Source organism: Populus nigra, chromosome 14 (genome assembly GCF_951802175.1).
Source record: "Populus nigra chromosome 14, ddPopNigr1.1, whole genome shotgun sequence".
Lineage (NCBI taxonomy): Eukaryota > Viridiplantae > Streptophyta > Magnoliopsida > Malpighiales > Salicaceae > Populus > Populus nigra.
This window is the reverse complement of record NC_084865.1, coordinates 6,435,659-6,446,417: the sequence shown is the minus strand read 5'-3', so window position 1 is coordinate 6,446,417 and position 10,759 is coordinate 6,435,659. Positions and strand designations below refer to the sequence as shown.

Here is a 10,759-nt window from a genome sequence, read left to right as displayed (position 1 = left end):
TATTTAAAAGTAGTTTATTTTCCTAAGTATTTTTATTTAAAAATATATTAAAATAATATTTTTTAATATTAAAACATCAAAATAGTATAAAAATATAAAAAATATAAATTTAAAATAAAAAAATAATTTTTTTTATAAATACAAAAACAACGACATGTTTTTAAATTCAATTCAACATCCGTATAAATACTATATTTTGTATTTTTTTAAGAATTTGTTTGGTATTTTTGATATAATTATTTTTAAAAATTTTTTTTATTTAAAAGTATATTAAAATAATATATATTTTTTAAAATTTATTTTTAATATATGAACATTAAAATAATTTAAAAATATAAAAAAATAATTTAAATTAATTTTTTTTTTAAAAAGACTTTTTTTTAATGTGAAAACAAACATGTAATTAGAAAACATTTGAACTGCAGAAATCGAAAGGAAGTATTTCTGAATCTACAGGACCACAATATATAACTTGGCTAATTCTTTTAGACCATATTGCAGGAGTAGATTCACCAAAAATTTGATCGATTTCTTTTTTTCTCTATTTTACGATCCAGACGAAGCAGCCTCGATCTACACCTTTGAATTCATAACAGAATCGTTTCTTCTCACAAAACCCGATCTTCATATGATCTCTGGTAATCTTCACTTCTTCTATTATTTTCAATTTCCTGCTTGGTTCCCGAGAAAATATGAATCTGATATCAAAACGACTTGGTTTGCGCTCGCTCTCTCAAAACCCGAATTTTATCGAATATAGTTTAGCATTGCAATTTTGTTTTCTTGTGATTTCTGTTTGGGTTCCTAGAAAGTGAAGGAAAATCGTTGCATCCGAGAGAGCTCTAATCTTACTCCCCTAAGCCGAATCTAGCCTTGTAGTTGCGAGTAGGTGAATTTCAGTAGATTTTCTGCATTGATAGATCAGCATTGGAGTTCTTATTTTCCTTTTCGATACCGAGAAAGTGAAGGAAAATCAAGCAGAATTTACTAATCGATGTGTGAGAGATTTAATGTGATCTTGAATGATCAACTAGTTTTACAGTCACAAGCTGAGTTTTAGCCTTATAGATTTGATGATGTGAATTTTAGTACCATTTTCTGCGTAGATGGATCGGCATTGCGGGTTTTATTTTCTGTTTGGATTCTGATAAAGTGAAAGAAAAGCAAGCGGGATAGAGGGGAATGATATGATCTTGTAATTATGTTTACTATGGAAAGCATATACTGGTGGTAATAGTAGTAATATATATATTAGTAATCAATTTTCCTTTCTAGCTTTGTGGAAATTCTTGCTTTTTCTTTGGTTCCTAGGATAGTATAATAGAATTCGAATTCAAAAGAAAATTATAGGTGTCCTTGTTGTTTTGTTCTGTGCTTACTAAAAATTGAACTCATTTTTGCTTACTAGTTAAGTGTTGGTTCATGTTAGTAGAGTTGCATTTGTAAAGTAGCATTCCATACATAGTTTTTGGTTTACTTTCTTGGAAAGTGGAGGAAAATCAATAAAGAAAATTGGAATTCTCTCTGTGTGCGTGCACAAAATTTCCAATTTTTTTCAACTGAATTTAGTGATATGACTAAGTTTAGCTCTGCAGTATATTATCTTTTTGCTATCTAGAGATTTTTTGGGTGCTCACAACTGAAATTTATGATAACTTTACCTTTTTTAGTGCAGAATAATGCTGACATTGCATTCGTATTTATTCAACTTGCTCCCATTAATCAATAACAAGAACTGAACAACAATACCTGGATACAAATGTTGGCTTTTTTTGGGAGTGGGGGTTCTAGAAAGGTTGATAATTCTTCGGATGGTCGGAAGGATGAGCTTGTGCCAACACTAAAAGTGCAAACAGATAAAGATGTGTATAGACCTGGTGATTCGATTCTTGTTACTATTGAGATATCCAACCCCAAGGATGGTGCCAGTGAAGATGTTATGTCTTCTCTGTTAATTGAAAAGCTTGGTTTTGCGATTAGAGGTATTCAGAAGTTGGACAATCAATGGTTTGCCACTCAGAAGCCTTTGCCTGGATCCAAACAGAGGAGAGGTTTGTATTGTGTTTCTGCAAGGGTTGTCGACATTTAATAGTTTAGTTAATTCACCAGTTCATTGAAATATATTCAAATCTTTTTCATTGGTGTTACTGAATCTGTATGTCTGATGTTTCCTTTATGAGAAGACAAAATCGCCTCAGGAATAAATAAGAGTTAATAGGATATGTTTTTAAGGGAGAAGAGGGGCTTGAAACAAATGTACTTGTGATTTTTCTTATTTGTCCTTTGTTCCTCATTTTAATCTAACAAATTATTCCATCTATCATGCTGGTTATACTTCCCTCTGAATATATGATGCCTCAAGATTGGTTACTGCCAAGTAAACTAAACGAATTTTTTTCTATAGGAATGGAAAAATCTGAAGGGGTTTGTCAAAATATTTACTTTCAGTTGCTAACTTGAATGATTTTCAAGCATCCTTGCCAGAATATATTTGTCTTTCCCTCCATCCCATGAAATAATACTGACATCAGTAACCACTAATTTTTGGGGATTTTGTGTGTCCAGACTTGTGAGATCGATAGAAGTGTTGTTAGCAGAAACAAAAATGAAAAGAGACCTCTGAAATAACTCTTTTGCTGGAGTACTTTCTCATTCTCATTTTCAGTTATTTTAGTGGTGATATTTTTTATTGACCTCTTTCAGGGGAACATGTTTTCATGGACTGCTCTACATCATCAATAGTTTCAAATCAGATTGTGTCCTCTGGTGCGACTAAAACATGTAAGATCTGGTCTGATTTAATGTTATGTTATCTCTCCACACCCATATGTGAAAGCTTATCTAATTTTACATATGTTACACCTACGTGGTTATTTATCCTTCCTGTATTTGACATTTTCAATTGCTATTTCTTAGTTTATCTTTTGAACAGAATAAAGCAGACTCATTAAGTTGATTGTATGGTTGATGGTTTTTGTGGTCTTTCAATGTTGAACTTGTACGATCAGTATTTATTTATTTTATTTATATTTTTTAAATAGCATTTAAGTTGTGTTAGGTATGGGGTGGAAATTTTGGAGGGGAAATGTTAAGGGAGTAAGGTTTATGGGTAATGGTGTAAAAAGTGTTGAGGGATGAAATGTTAAAGAATGTTTGGTGGGAGATGAAAAAATTATGGGTAGTAGATACATACTTAATAAATTAGATTTATAAATAACATTAATGGGTCTCACACTTTAAAGTGGATGGATTAAGCATTTAAAATATGATAAAAGTATTGTTAGATAGAACATATGCATTAATAAATGATGAAAATGAGTATGAGTGTTTTAGGAGGGTAAGTTTTACCCTCGATGCTTGGAGTGAAACGCTTAATCCCCCACTTTTGGGGTTAAATGTTACCCTCGACTTTTCCCCCACGCAACAATTGTGTGATAAACATGAGAAAAGTAATTTTTCACCCCCTATCCCCACATACCAAACACAACTGGTATTCATTTGCCTTCTCCCGGGGACATATATGACTGAGAGCATATAAGTTGTTTTTTATAGTTATACTTGCATTAGTTTTGCTTACTCTACATAAATGACAGACGTTAGCATGAGCATACAATGAAGGATTTTGCACAACAACTACCATAATAGAAGTTCGATGAATTTTGATGTATTGTGGGTATCTACATGCATAAAGTTTGTGTTTCATGCTTATTTAACTCCATGTAGTTGATTCTAGTTGATTCAACGAATCACTTGGTGCAATCTACAGATGTGGTACGAACCTTGCTGCCTAGCATTATACCGCCATCTTACAGGGGTGCTACCATTCGCTATATATACTATGTTGAGAGTACATTATCTGGACAACAGCTGATGCTTGACAATACTAACTCTCATAGAGAGTCATCAAAAGATCTTATTCAACTGGTTGGTCTGCTTAAATATCGTAACTGCTTTTTGAGGTTCTTGAAAAGTTTATCTTTATTAGTTGTTTTATTAGCTTGCAGTTTTGCCTGTTTTTAAGTTATCAAAAAAATCGAAATTATTTGAAGTCTTCCCAACTTCACATGATAACTGTTGGTTAGCATATTATGAGTTCCTACATTTGCTTTTTGGAGGCGTGCATGTTTCATTTTTATTTTTTTTGTTAGTGAGATTTAATTGTTGCAATACTCTGCTGTAGCTGGTGAATTAGTATCAGCAATGAATCATTTTTTATTTTCAACAATTGATTTGATACTTCCTCGACAGTCAAAAAACTGCTGCAACCAAGGTTTAAGCACGTGTATTGCTCTCCATGTTGATAGCTAGAGGCTAAATATTGGGTATTCTACATAACATCTGTTGCACCATGCATGATGATTAGCTAGCAAAAAACTTTTTTCATGTGATACATGGATCGTTTTTGGCACATGTGTTGCATAAGTTGAAGTTTTAGTTTCAAATGAATAGAGGATATTGCAATTTGAGATTGGGCTTTGTGCATGGGATATTGCTCATCAAGTGTTTTTATCCTGCCTTTCTGATTAAAGTCTCCTGGAGTTTTCTGTCAACAATGCTGTAGTTATTATGTTAAAGAAATCCCATCAATGAAACTGTTTTACTTTGTGACAATAGCCAATCAATGTTGAGCTCCTAAGGTCCAGTCATCCACTAAAACTTTACTGCCTCCAGCATATATAAACAATGACCATAAGCTTGTACTATATTACATCTCTTACATAATGGCAAGTGCATTTTGACTGATCTTGAAGACAACTTTCTGATCTTGCCATTTCTAGTCAGCAATTGTGTGTTGCTGTACCAAAGAAAAACATTAGCAATCGTGTGAATTTAAGTTTTTTCCCCATTCGATGTCATAGCAGAAAACACTAAGGTTGTATATTGAAGTCCTTGACTTGTACTTTTTCTTCATATGTGTTCTCATGCAATTATAATTTAAATCCTGGCAGGAAGATCGTATTCCGTTACAAATTTGGGTGGCTCAGAAAGGCAATGGCCTAATAGTGGAAGAAGGTCAAAGTGATGGTGAGTAGTTTTCAGATCTCTTTACTTTGGGTTTTGAACAAATACCAATGCTTTGGTGATGTAGGATGATTGTAAAATGTGGGATAAAAAATCGCAAATCTTTAGTTCAGCACATAGATTCCAGGGAATTAAAAGAATAAGGGAAAGAGAGGAATAATTGCTATCATTGTGCCATTTGGTTTCCAGGGTTCTATAATTAGGAAATTAAGAATTAATTGGAAAAGAAAGTGATGTTATCCTTTCTAGGGTCTGAGACTTTCAACTGGCGAAAATTCAACCTTGGACAATATGACTGACTTGTGTTTATTGACAACACAAGCTGCCTAGCTGCTGAACCAAAATTGTACAAGGAAAAACTGACTTAATTGTTTTAAGAACAAAAATTTTCCTACAAACCTTGTCAGTAGGACACAGTACCCAACATGTGCAGTTTCTCAGTCCACCATGTGTTGGACAACATTTATTGCTTTCAAAAGTTCAGGGAATCAAAATCATTATAGTGTAGCAAAAGGTGGTAAGTTTTCCTTTTAAAAACCATGAGGAGGTGCAAAAGTAATATAACGGTAGAATAAGAGAGTTTTGTTGTCGAAAATTTATGAAGCAATTAATGCCGTGCAAACATGGTGACAAGAGAAACTGCCACAGATTAGGCAGTAGGTACTCGTACAGCCAAGGCTTGCGGGAAATTCTTGTTCTTATTATAAATGATCAAAATTGCATTCCCAGAAACTTGAAGTCCATTCTTGTCGGAGACTTCAACTCTTAATTACTGCGAAAACACTTTCCAGAAAACTTCTGGCAGCTCCAAGTGGATTTTGATTTGTTAGACTTATACTGCTACTTGTGAAAAAGTGAAAAACTACAGTAGCCCCCAACTTTGGCTGAAATTGAAAAATAGTGCATACAAATTGCATGCTGATAAGATTTTCTGAATCTAATTCATTTAATATCTATTGAAACATTTACATGAATGCTTTTCTTACTTCGATGTTTCAGGGATTGTTCCACCTACAACCATTCAATTGGATATATACTGGAAAGAGATGGATGGAGACAATGAATGGGTAGTCAGTCTGTTGTTCTGTTTATTTTCATTGCTTGTGCTATATGTAGCGTTTATGTTTGTGTTTTTATGTATTCCACTGGAGCCATCTTAACATCATTCACTTTTGAAAGCTGCTGTCAAAATTTAGTCATTTAATTGATCTTCACAGGCCAGAGCAAATGATTTAGATGATGGAGTTGAGGAAGGGCATGAAAGCTTAAGGGATGAAATCTCATCTGTTTCTTCCTACAATCCCAATAGAGAAAGCATACACAAGACATTTGGAAGTTCTCTGTCCCTGCAATCTGTGGCAAGGTCTTCAAATAAGGATGCTTCATTTACTGAAGGAGGACGCAGAAGTTTATCAACTCTGGCACTTCCTCGCCTGTCCGCAGCTGAGGTTTTGTATGACTCTGGTGCAGGTGAGTCATGAGGCTACATTGGTGATTATATGTGCTGCACATGATTAAATGTGCTTTACTTTACATTTCTTAGTTCAGATAAAAGTTGGTTGGATGATAATGAAACTTTCCTTTGCAATTTTTTCAGCTTGCCTGTTGAAATAATCAAGACTTCTGTTATCTGTTAGTCATAAAAAAGGCTTTCTGAACTGTAAATTATCTCTTAACAGATATGGCAGAACCTGATAAATCGTCAGCTATGGTCTTTCCAAGCCAGCAGCTTAGAGATGACATGGCAGGGGTATCTTATACACCAGGAACTGTATCTGTAAACAATGAACCTGCAGCATGTAAATTATCAAACCTTCTTCTCCTTCTAAGTATCCTAAATACTCTATTGTTGACATGTTATACCTGTAAACTTATTTGCTACAAACATTTCCTGCAGCAGAAGGCTTTATTCGTGGGAGGTCTTACAATATCAGGATGGATGATCATGTTCTGTTGAGATTTTCCCCTAGGAACTCAGATTCCACTTATTACTTCAGTGATATGGTAACGTCAGTTGCAGAGATCTATTTTCCTTTCAGCCCCCCCACCCCCCCTTTTCCCCTTCGTTTTATTTACCTGTTTTAGTAACAGATAGGTGGAACTCTTACGTTTTTTCATGAAGAGGGAGCCAAGAAATGTCTTGAGGTAACTTCATATAACAAGCAATGGAATAGTCAGTTGCATATATAGCATGTAGTGAAAGGGAAATGGTATTTCCAGAGCAAACTGATCCCTCCAGTGCACATTACTGCCAGTCAATGCATACATTACCTACCATCCACTGCTGGATGGATCAGTTATTTGGAAAAATTCTCCCATTGTAAACTACTAATGATGTAATGGTTGTGAAGTTGACTTGAGGATTGGTGTCTTGCAGGTTTCAATAACATTGGAAACTTCAGAGACTGTAAGTCGACGTTATATTCATCCTTCTCGCAAGAACTCCCCGACCATTACTAAGGTACATCATAGAATTTGATGCAATATAGCTTTGCTTGATTGAGGTTGATGTATCATAGATGTACTTATTTTGCAAAAAAAAAATGAAGACTCATCCCTTGTCCATATATATATCACTGTAAAAAATGCCCTTGAAATTTATCTCTGAGTGGTCACTATTCTAACTTAACAACCTGAGTTATTGTGCTCAGTAACTTGAGACAAGCCATAGACAGAGTCAAGTTATTCCGAATGGAATTTTGTAATAGCAAATGATGTTTTTCATAACTGTCTTCTGGTGTGCGTGTACATATTTGTTGTGTATATGAAGGAAAAACAGCATTACCAAACAGTTACTGTGGAACACTAAAAGATACTTATTGAGTTTGTTTTCTTTTGTGGGGAATCCAGTGTTAATCTGACTTTCTTAACTGAATATGAACATTCTGAAAAAAAATTTATCTGGCATATTGGTTGAATGATTCATGTAGGTTCAAAGCGATCATCATGAGGTTGTTGCAGATTTGGTGCAGACGAGCTTCCTGTTTTCAATTCCCATGGATGGGCCTATGTCTTTTTCCACATCCCATGTCTCTGTGCAATGGGTTCTACGATTTGAATTTTTTACCACCCCAAAAAATGTGGACTGGACAAGGTATTCCCATATGGTCTTTACTTATATAGCATAGATAATACACTTGGTAATGCAAATTGTTGTATGCTGGTGGCAAAGAATGAACTATAGACTAATATTCTTTATTTTTTTTCTTTTTTCTGGCTGCTATTTATTCTATCTTGGGTTTCATAGCTCAGTTTTGAATGACTCTTAGTTGCTAACCTGAGATGACAAGTTGACTCCAAAAAAAAAAAATAGCAGAAGGGAAGGACTACAAAAATGTAGATTGGAGGAAAAAACTACTTATCAGATTTTGGCAAATTGTTCTTACTAAAAAGCATGAAAATTCATTGAATGGAAGTTGGAATCATCAACAATAAAATTACTTGCAATTGAAAAGGAGATAACCAGTGTTTTAAAGGCAATTCTGTTGTGTCAGCTAGTTGGATTAAGGTCTTGAAGGTTGAAGGCTGGTGAATGAGCTTGCGATCTCTTCTTTGAGGACACTTAGATGACTAGACATTGCATCTATAAGTGTAAAATTACAGCTCATTTGTGTTAATACGTGAAAAATCTCGCTTTTAGCTATGTTGATATGATGTGCGATTTCATATGGTTATTTGCTTTTCAGTTTTGATTATATTTACTTCTCTCTGCTCCTTAACTCTCTTGACCTTCCATACTCAGATATGAGCATCCTCTTCTGATAGAAGGTAGAGACAAAAGTGAGTGGGTTCTTCCTATAACAGTGCATGCGCCTCCACCTAGGGCTTCAGCTGCCCATTCCCGAAATGAGAAGGGTTTTTCCTTAGAACCTTTGTGGGTTCGTACTTGAAGGTATATGGAAATTTTGGATTTAAATAATTAATTTTTACCTTGGTCATGTTATGATGAAGCGAATCAATTCTTTGCAAAACTGGTTGAATTAAGTAGGCTGGTGTCAAACTGAATTTTCTTTGAAATTATTTATGTGAAATTGACTCTCTTTTCTACAGTTCACCGACAACTATCAGTTCTTTAACATCTTATTAGAGTCGTGGACAGAAAATTCATATACTTACTTAAGATGCCCCTCAAACAGTGCTTTAATATCAAATTTCAGTTAATGTGGTTTTCTGGATCTTTTTTCAGGATTTGAATTTTGAAGTTGTTTGATTGGCTTATTCAGAAACAAAAGTGACAAGAAGAATCGAGTTTTTCCTACTCAGTCACAACTTATGGCAAGTTCCTCACGGAACGAAAAGCTGGGCAAAGCTTTGTTGTTTGCATGCACACAAAATATCCATTAAACTCATTCCTAGAAGATGCGTTCACATTGCCAGATTTGGGGCATCCAAACTTTCGAGGTTTCCCATTTTGAGCCCCTCCTCGAGTCAGTAATGTGTATGAACAATCAATGTCTAGTTTTTGTCTCCTAATATTGCTTTATTCTTTAGAACCATAATAACTTCTCAGTTCATGCTCGCATGTGCATGGATCTTTTGGATCAGGGGGCCTGTATTGTGGAGTGACAGGCTAGTGCAAATAGCAGCAAAGAATTGTGAAATCAGAAAGCAGAACTGATATGAAATGTGCTGAATGAAATTAGAGGCGTTTTAGCAAATAAGAATTCAGGAAGATGAACACTACATTATTAAGGTCTCTCTTCCTTCCATGGGTTTTTATTTTCTTGGTTACAATGAAGAAGTCAATTTATCTGAGATTGGGAACGATTTGCTTCAGACTTGTGGGATTCTTGGGTCGCTTTATTTGTTGCGTTGTTGCTTATGCCTTCTCGGGCTTTGAGTATGGAGTAGGTATTTGTCTCATCTAGCTTAGCAAGGTTCTGAATGAGAATGAGGTATAAATTGTGTTTTTTTAAATTAATTTTTTTTTTATTAAAAATATATATTTTTTGTATTTTAAAATTGTGTTGGTACCAATATTAATTTTTTTAAATAAAAAAATATTATTTTAATAAATTTTTAAATTAAAAATATTTTAAATCATAACAGTTAACATCTGAACTATTTTCTCCAAAATTTAAATGCGGTATAAATTGTGTTTTTTTAAATTAAATTTTGTTTTATTAAAAATAATTTTTTTTGTATTTTTAAGGTATCAAAATTACTTTTAAAAAATTTTAAAAATATTAACTGCTAACGCCTAAACCGTGTTCTTTCAAAATTCAAAAATTAATTTTTATTAAAAATTAATTTTTTTAGTATATTTTAGATCGTTTTGATGCGTTAATTTTAAAAAAATAAAAAATATTATTTTAATGTATTTTGGTACAAAAAATATTTTGAAATATAATTATAACTATATTCTCAAACAGTTAATAGGTATTAATATGTTACATGGAAAGAAAATAGCTTGATTATCATTTTTTTTACTTTGTTGTGATTTTTTAAAAAACATTATGGTTTACATTCAAATTAATTTTTAAAATTGTATGACACTTTACATTTTTATTAAAAAAATTAACAAAATAATTTAAATAATTTATAAGATTATTATTCCATTTCAATCAATGATTAAAGAGATATTTAATATTAAAATTATAAAATTACAAAATTGTCATCTCTTCTTTCATACCTTGACCACTCTTCTTCCTTTTTGTCTTTCTCTACCACCGACCACCACTGTCTAGCCAGCCCAACCATGCCACATCCACCATCTTTGGCGAAACATCTAATGCCT

The 10,759-nt window shown here is 33.4% G+C and overlaps 1 protein-coding gene across 1 annotated transcript; it reads left to right on the top strand.

Moving 5' to 3' along the window:
* Positions 1-425: 425 nt before the first annotated feature.
* On the top strand, positions 426-9,798 carry LOC133673383 (uncharacterized). The gene is made up of 14 exons (XM_062094143.1): positions 426-638; positions 1,671-2,051; positions 2,704-2,781; positions 3,767-3,924; positions 4,950-5,025; positions 6,022-6,089; positions 6,240-6,492; positions 6,702-6,821; positions 6,920-7,026; positions 7,114-7,167; positions 7,400-7,483; positions 7,953-8,116; positions 8,765-8,914; positions 9,209-9,798. The coding sequence occupies exons 2-13, from the start codon at positions 1,760-1,762 to the stop codon at positions 8,910-8,912; spliced, it is 1,602 nt and encodes a 533-aa protein (XP_061950127.1). The 5' UTR covers positions 426-638; positions 1,671-1,759; the 3' UTR covers positions 8,913-8,914; positions 9,209-9,798.
* The last annotated feature ends 961 nt before the right edge of the window (positions 9,799-10,759 follow it).

Excerpts from the sequence above, each read along its gene's own strand:
- LOC133673383 (XM_062094143.1), top strand. The coding sequence starts at position 1,760 with ATGTTGGCTTTTTTTGGGAGTGGGGGTTCTAGAAAGGTTGATAATTCT. Across the intron at positions 7,168-7,399 it reads GAGCCAAGAAATGTCTTGAG|GTTTCAATAACATTGGAAAC; the intron begins GTAACTTCATAT and ends GGTGTCTTGCAG. Across the intron at positions 8,117-8,764 it reads AAAAATGTGGACTGGACAAG|ATATGAGCATCCTCTTCTGA; the intron begins GTATTCCCATAT and ends TTCCATACTCAG.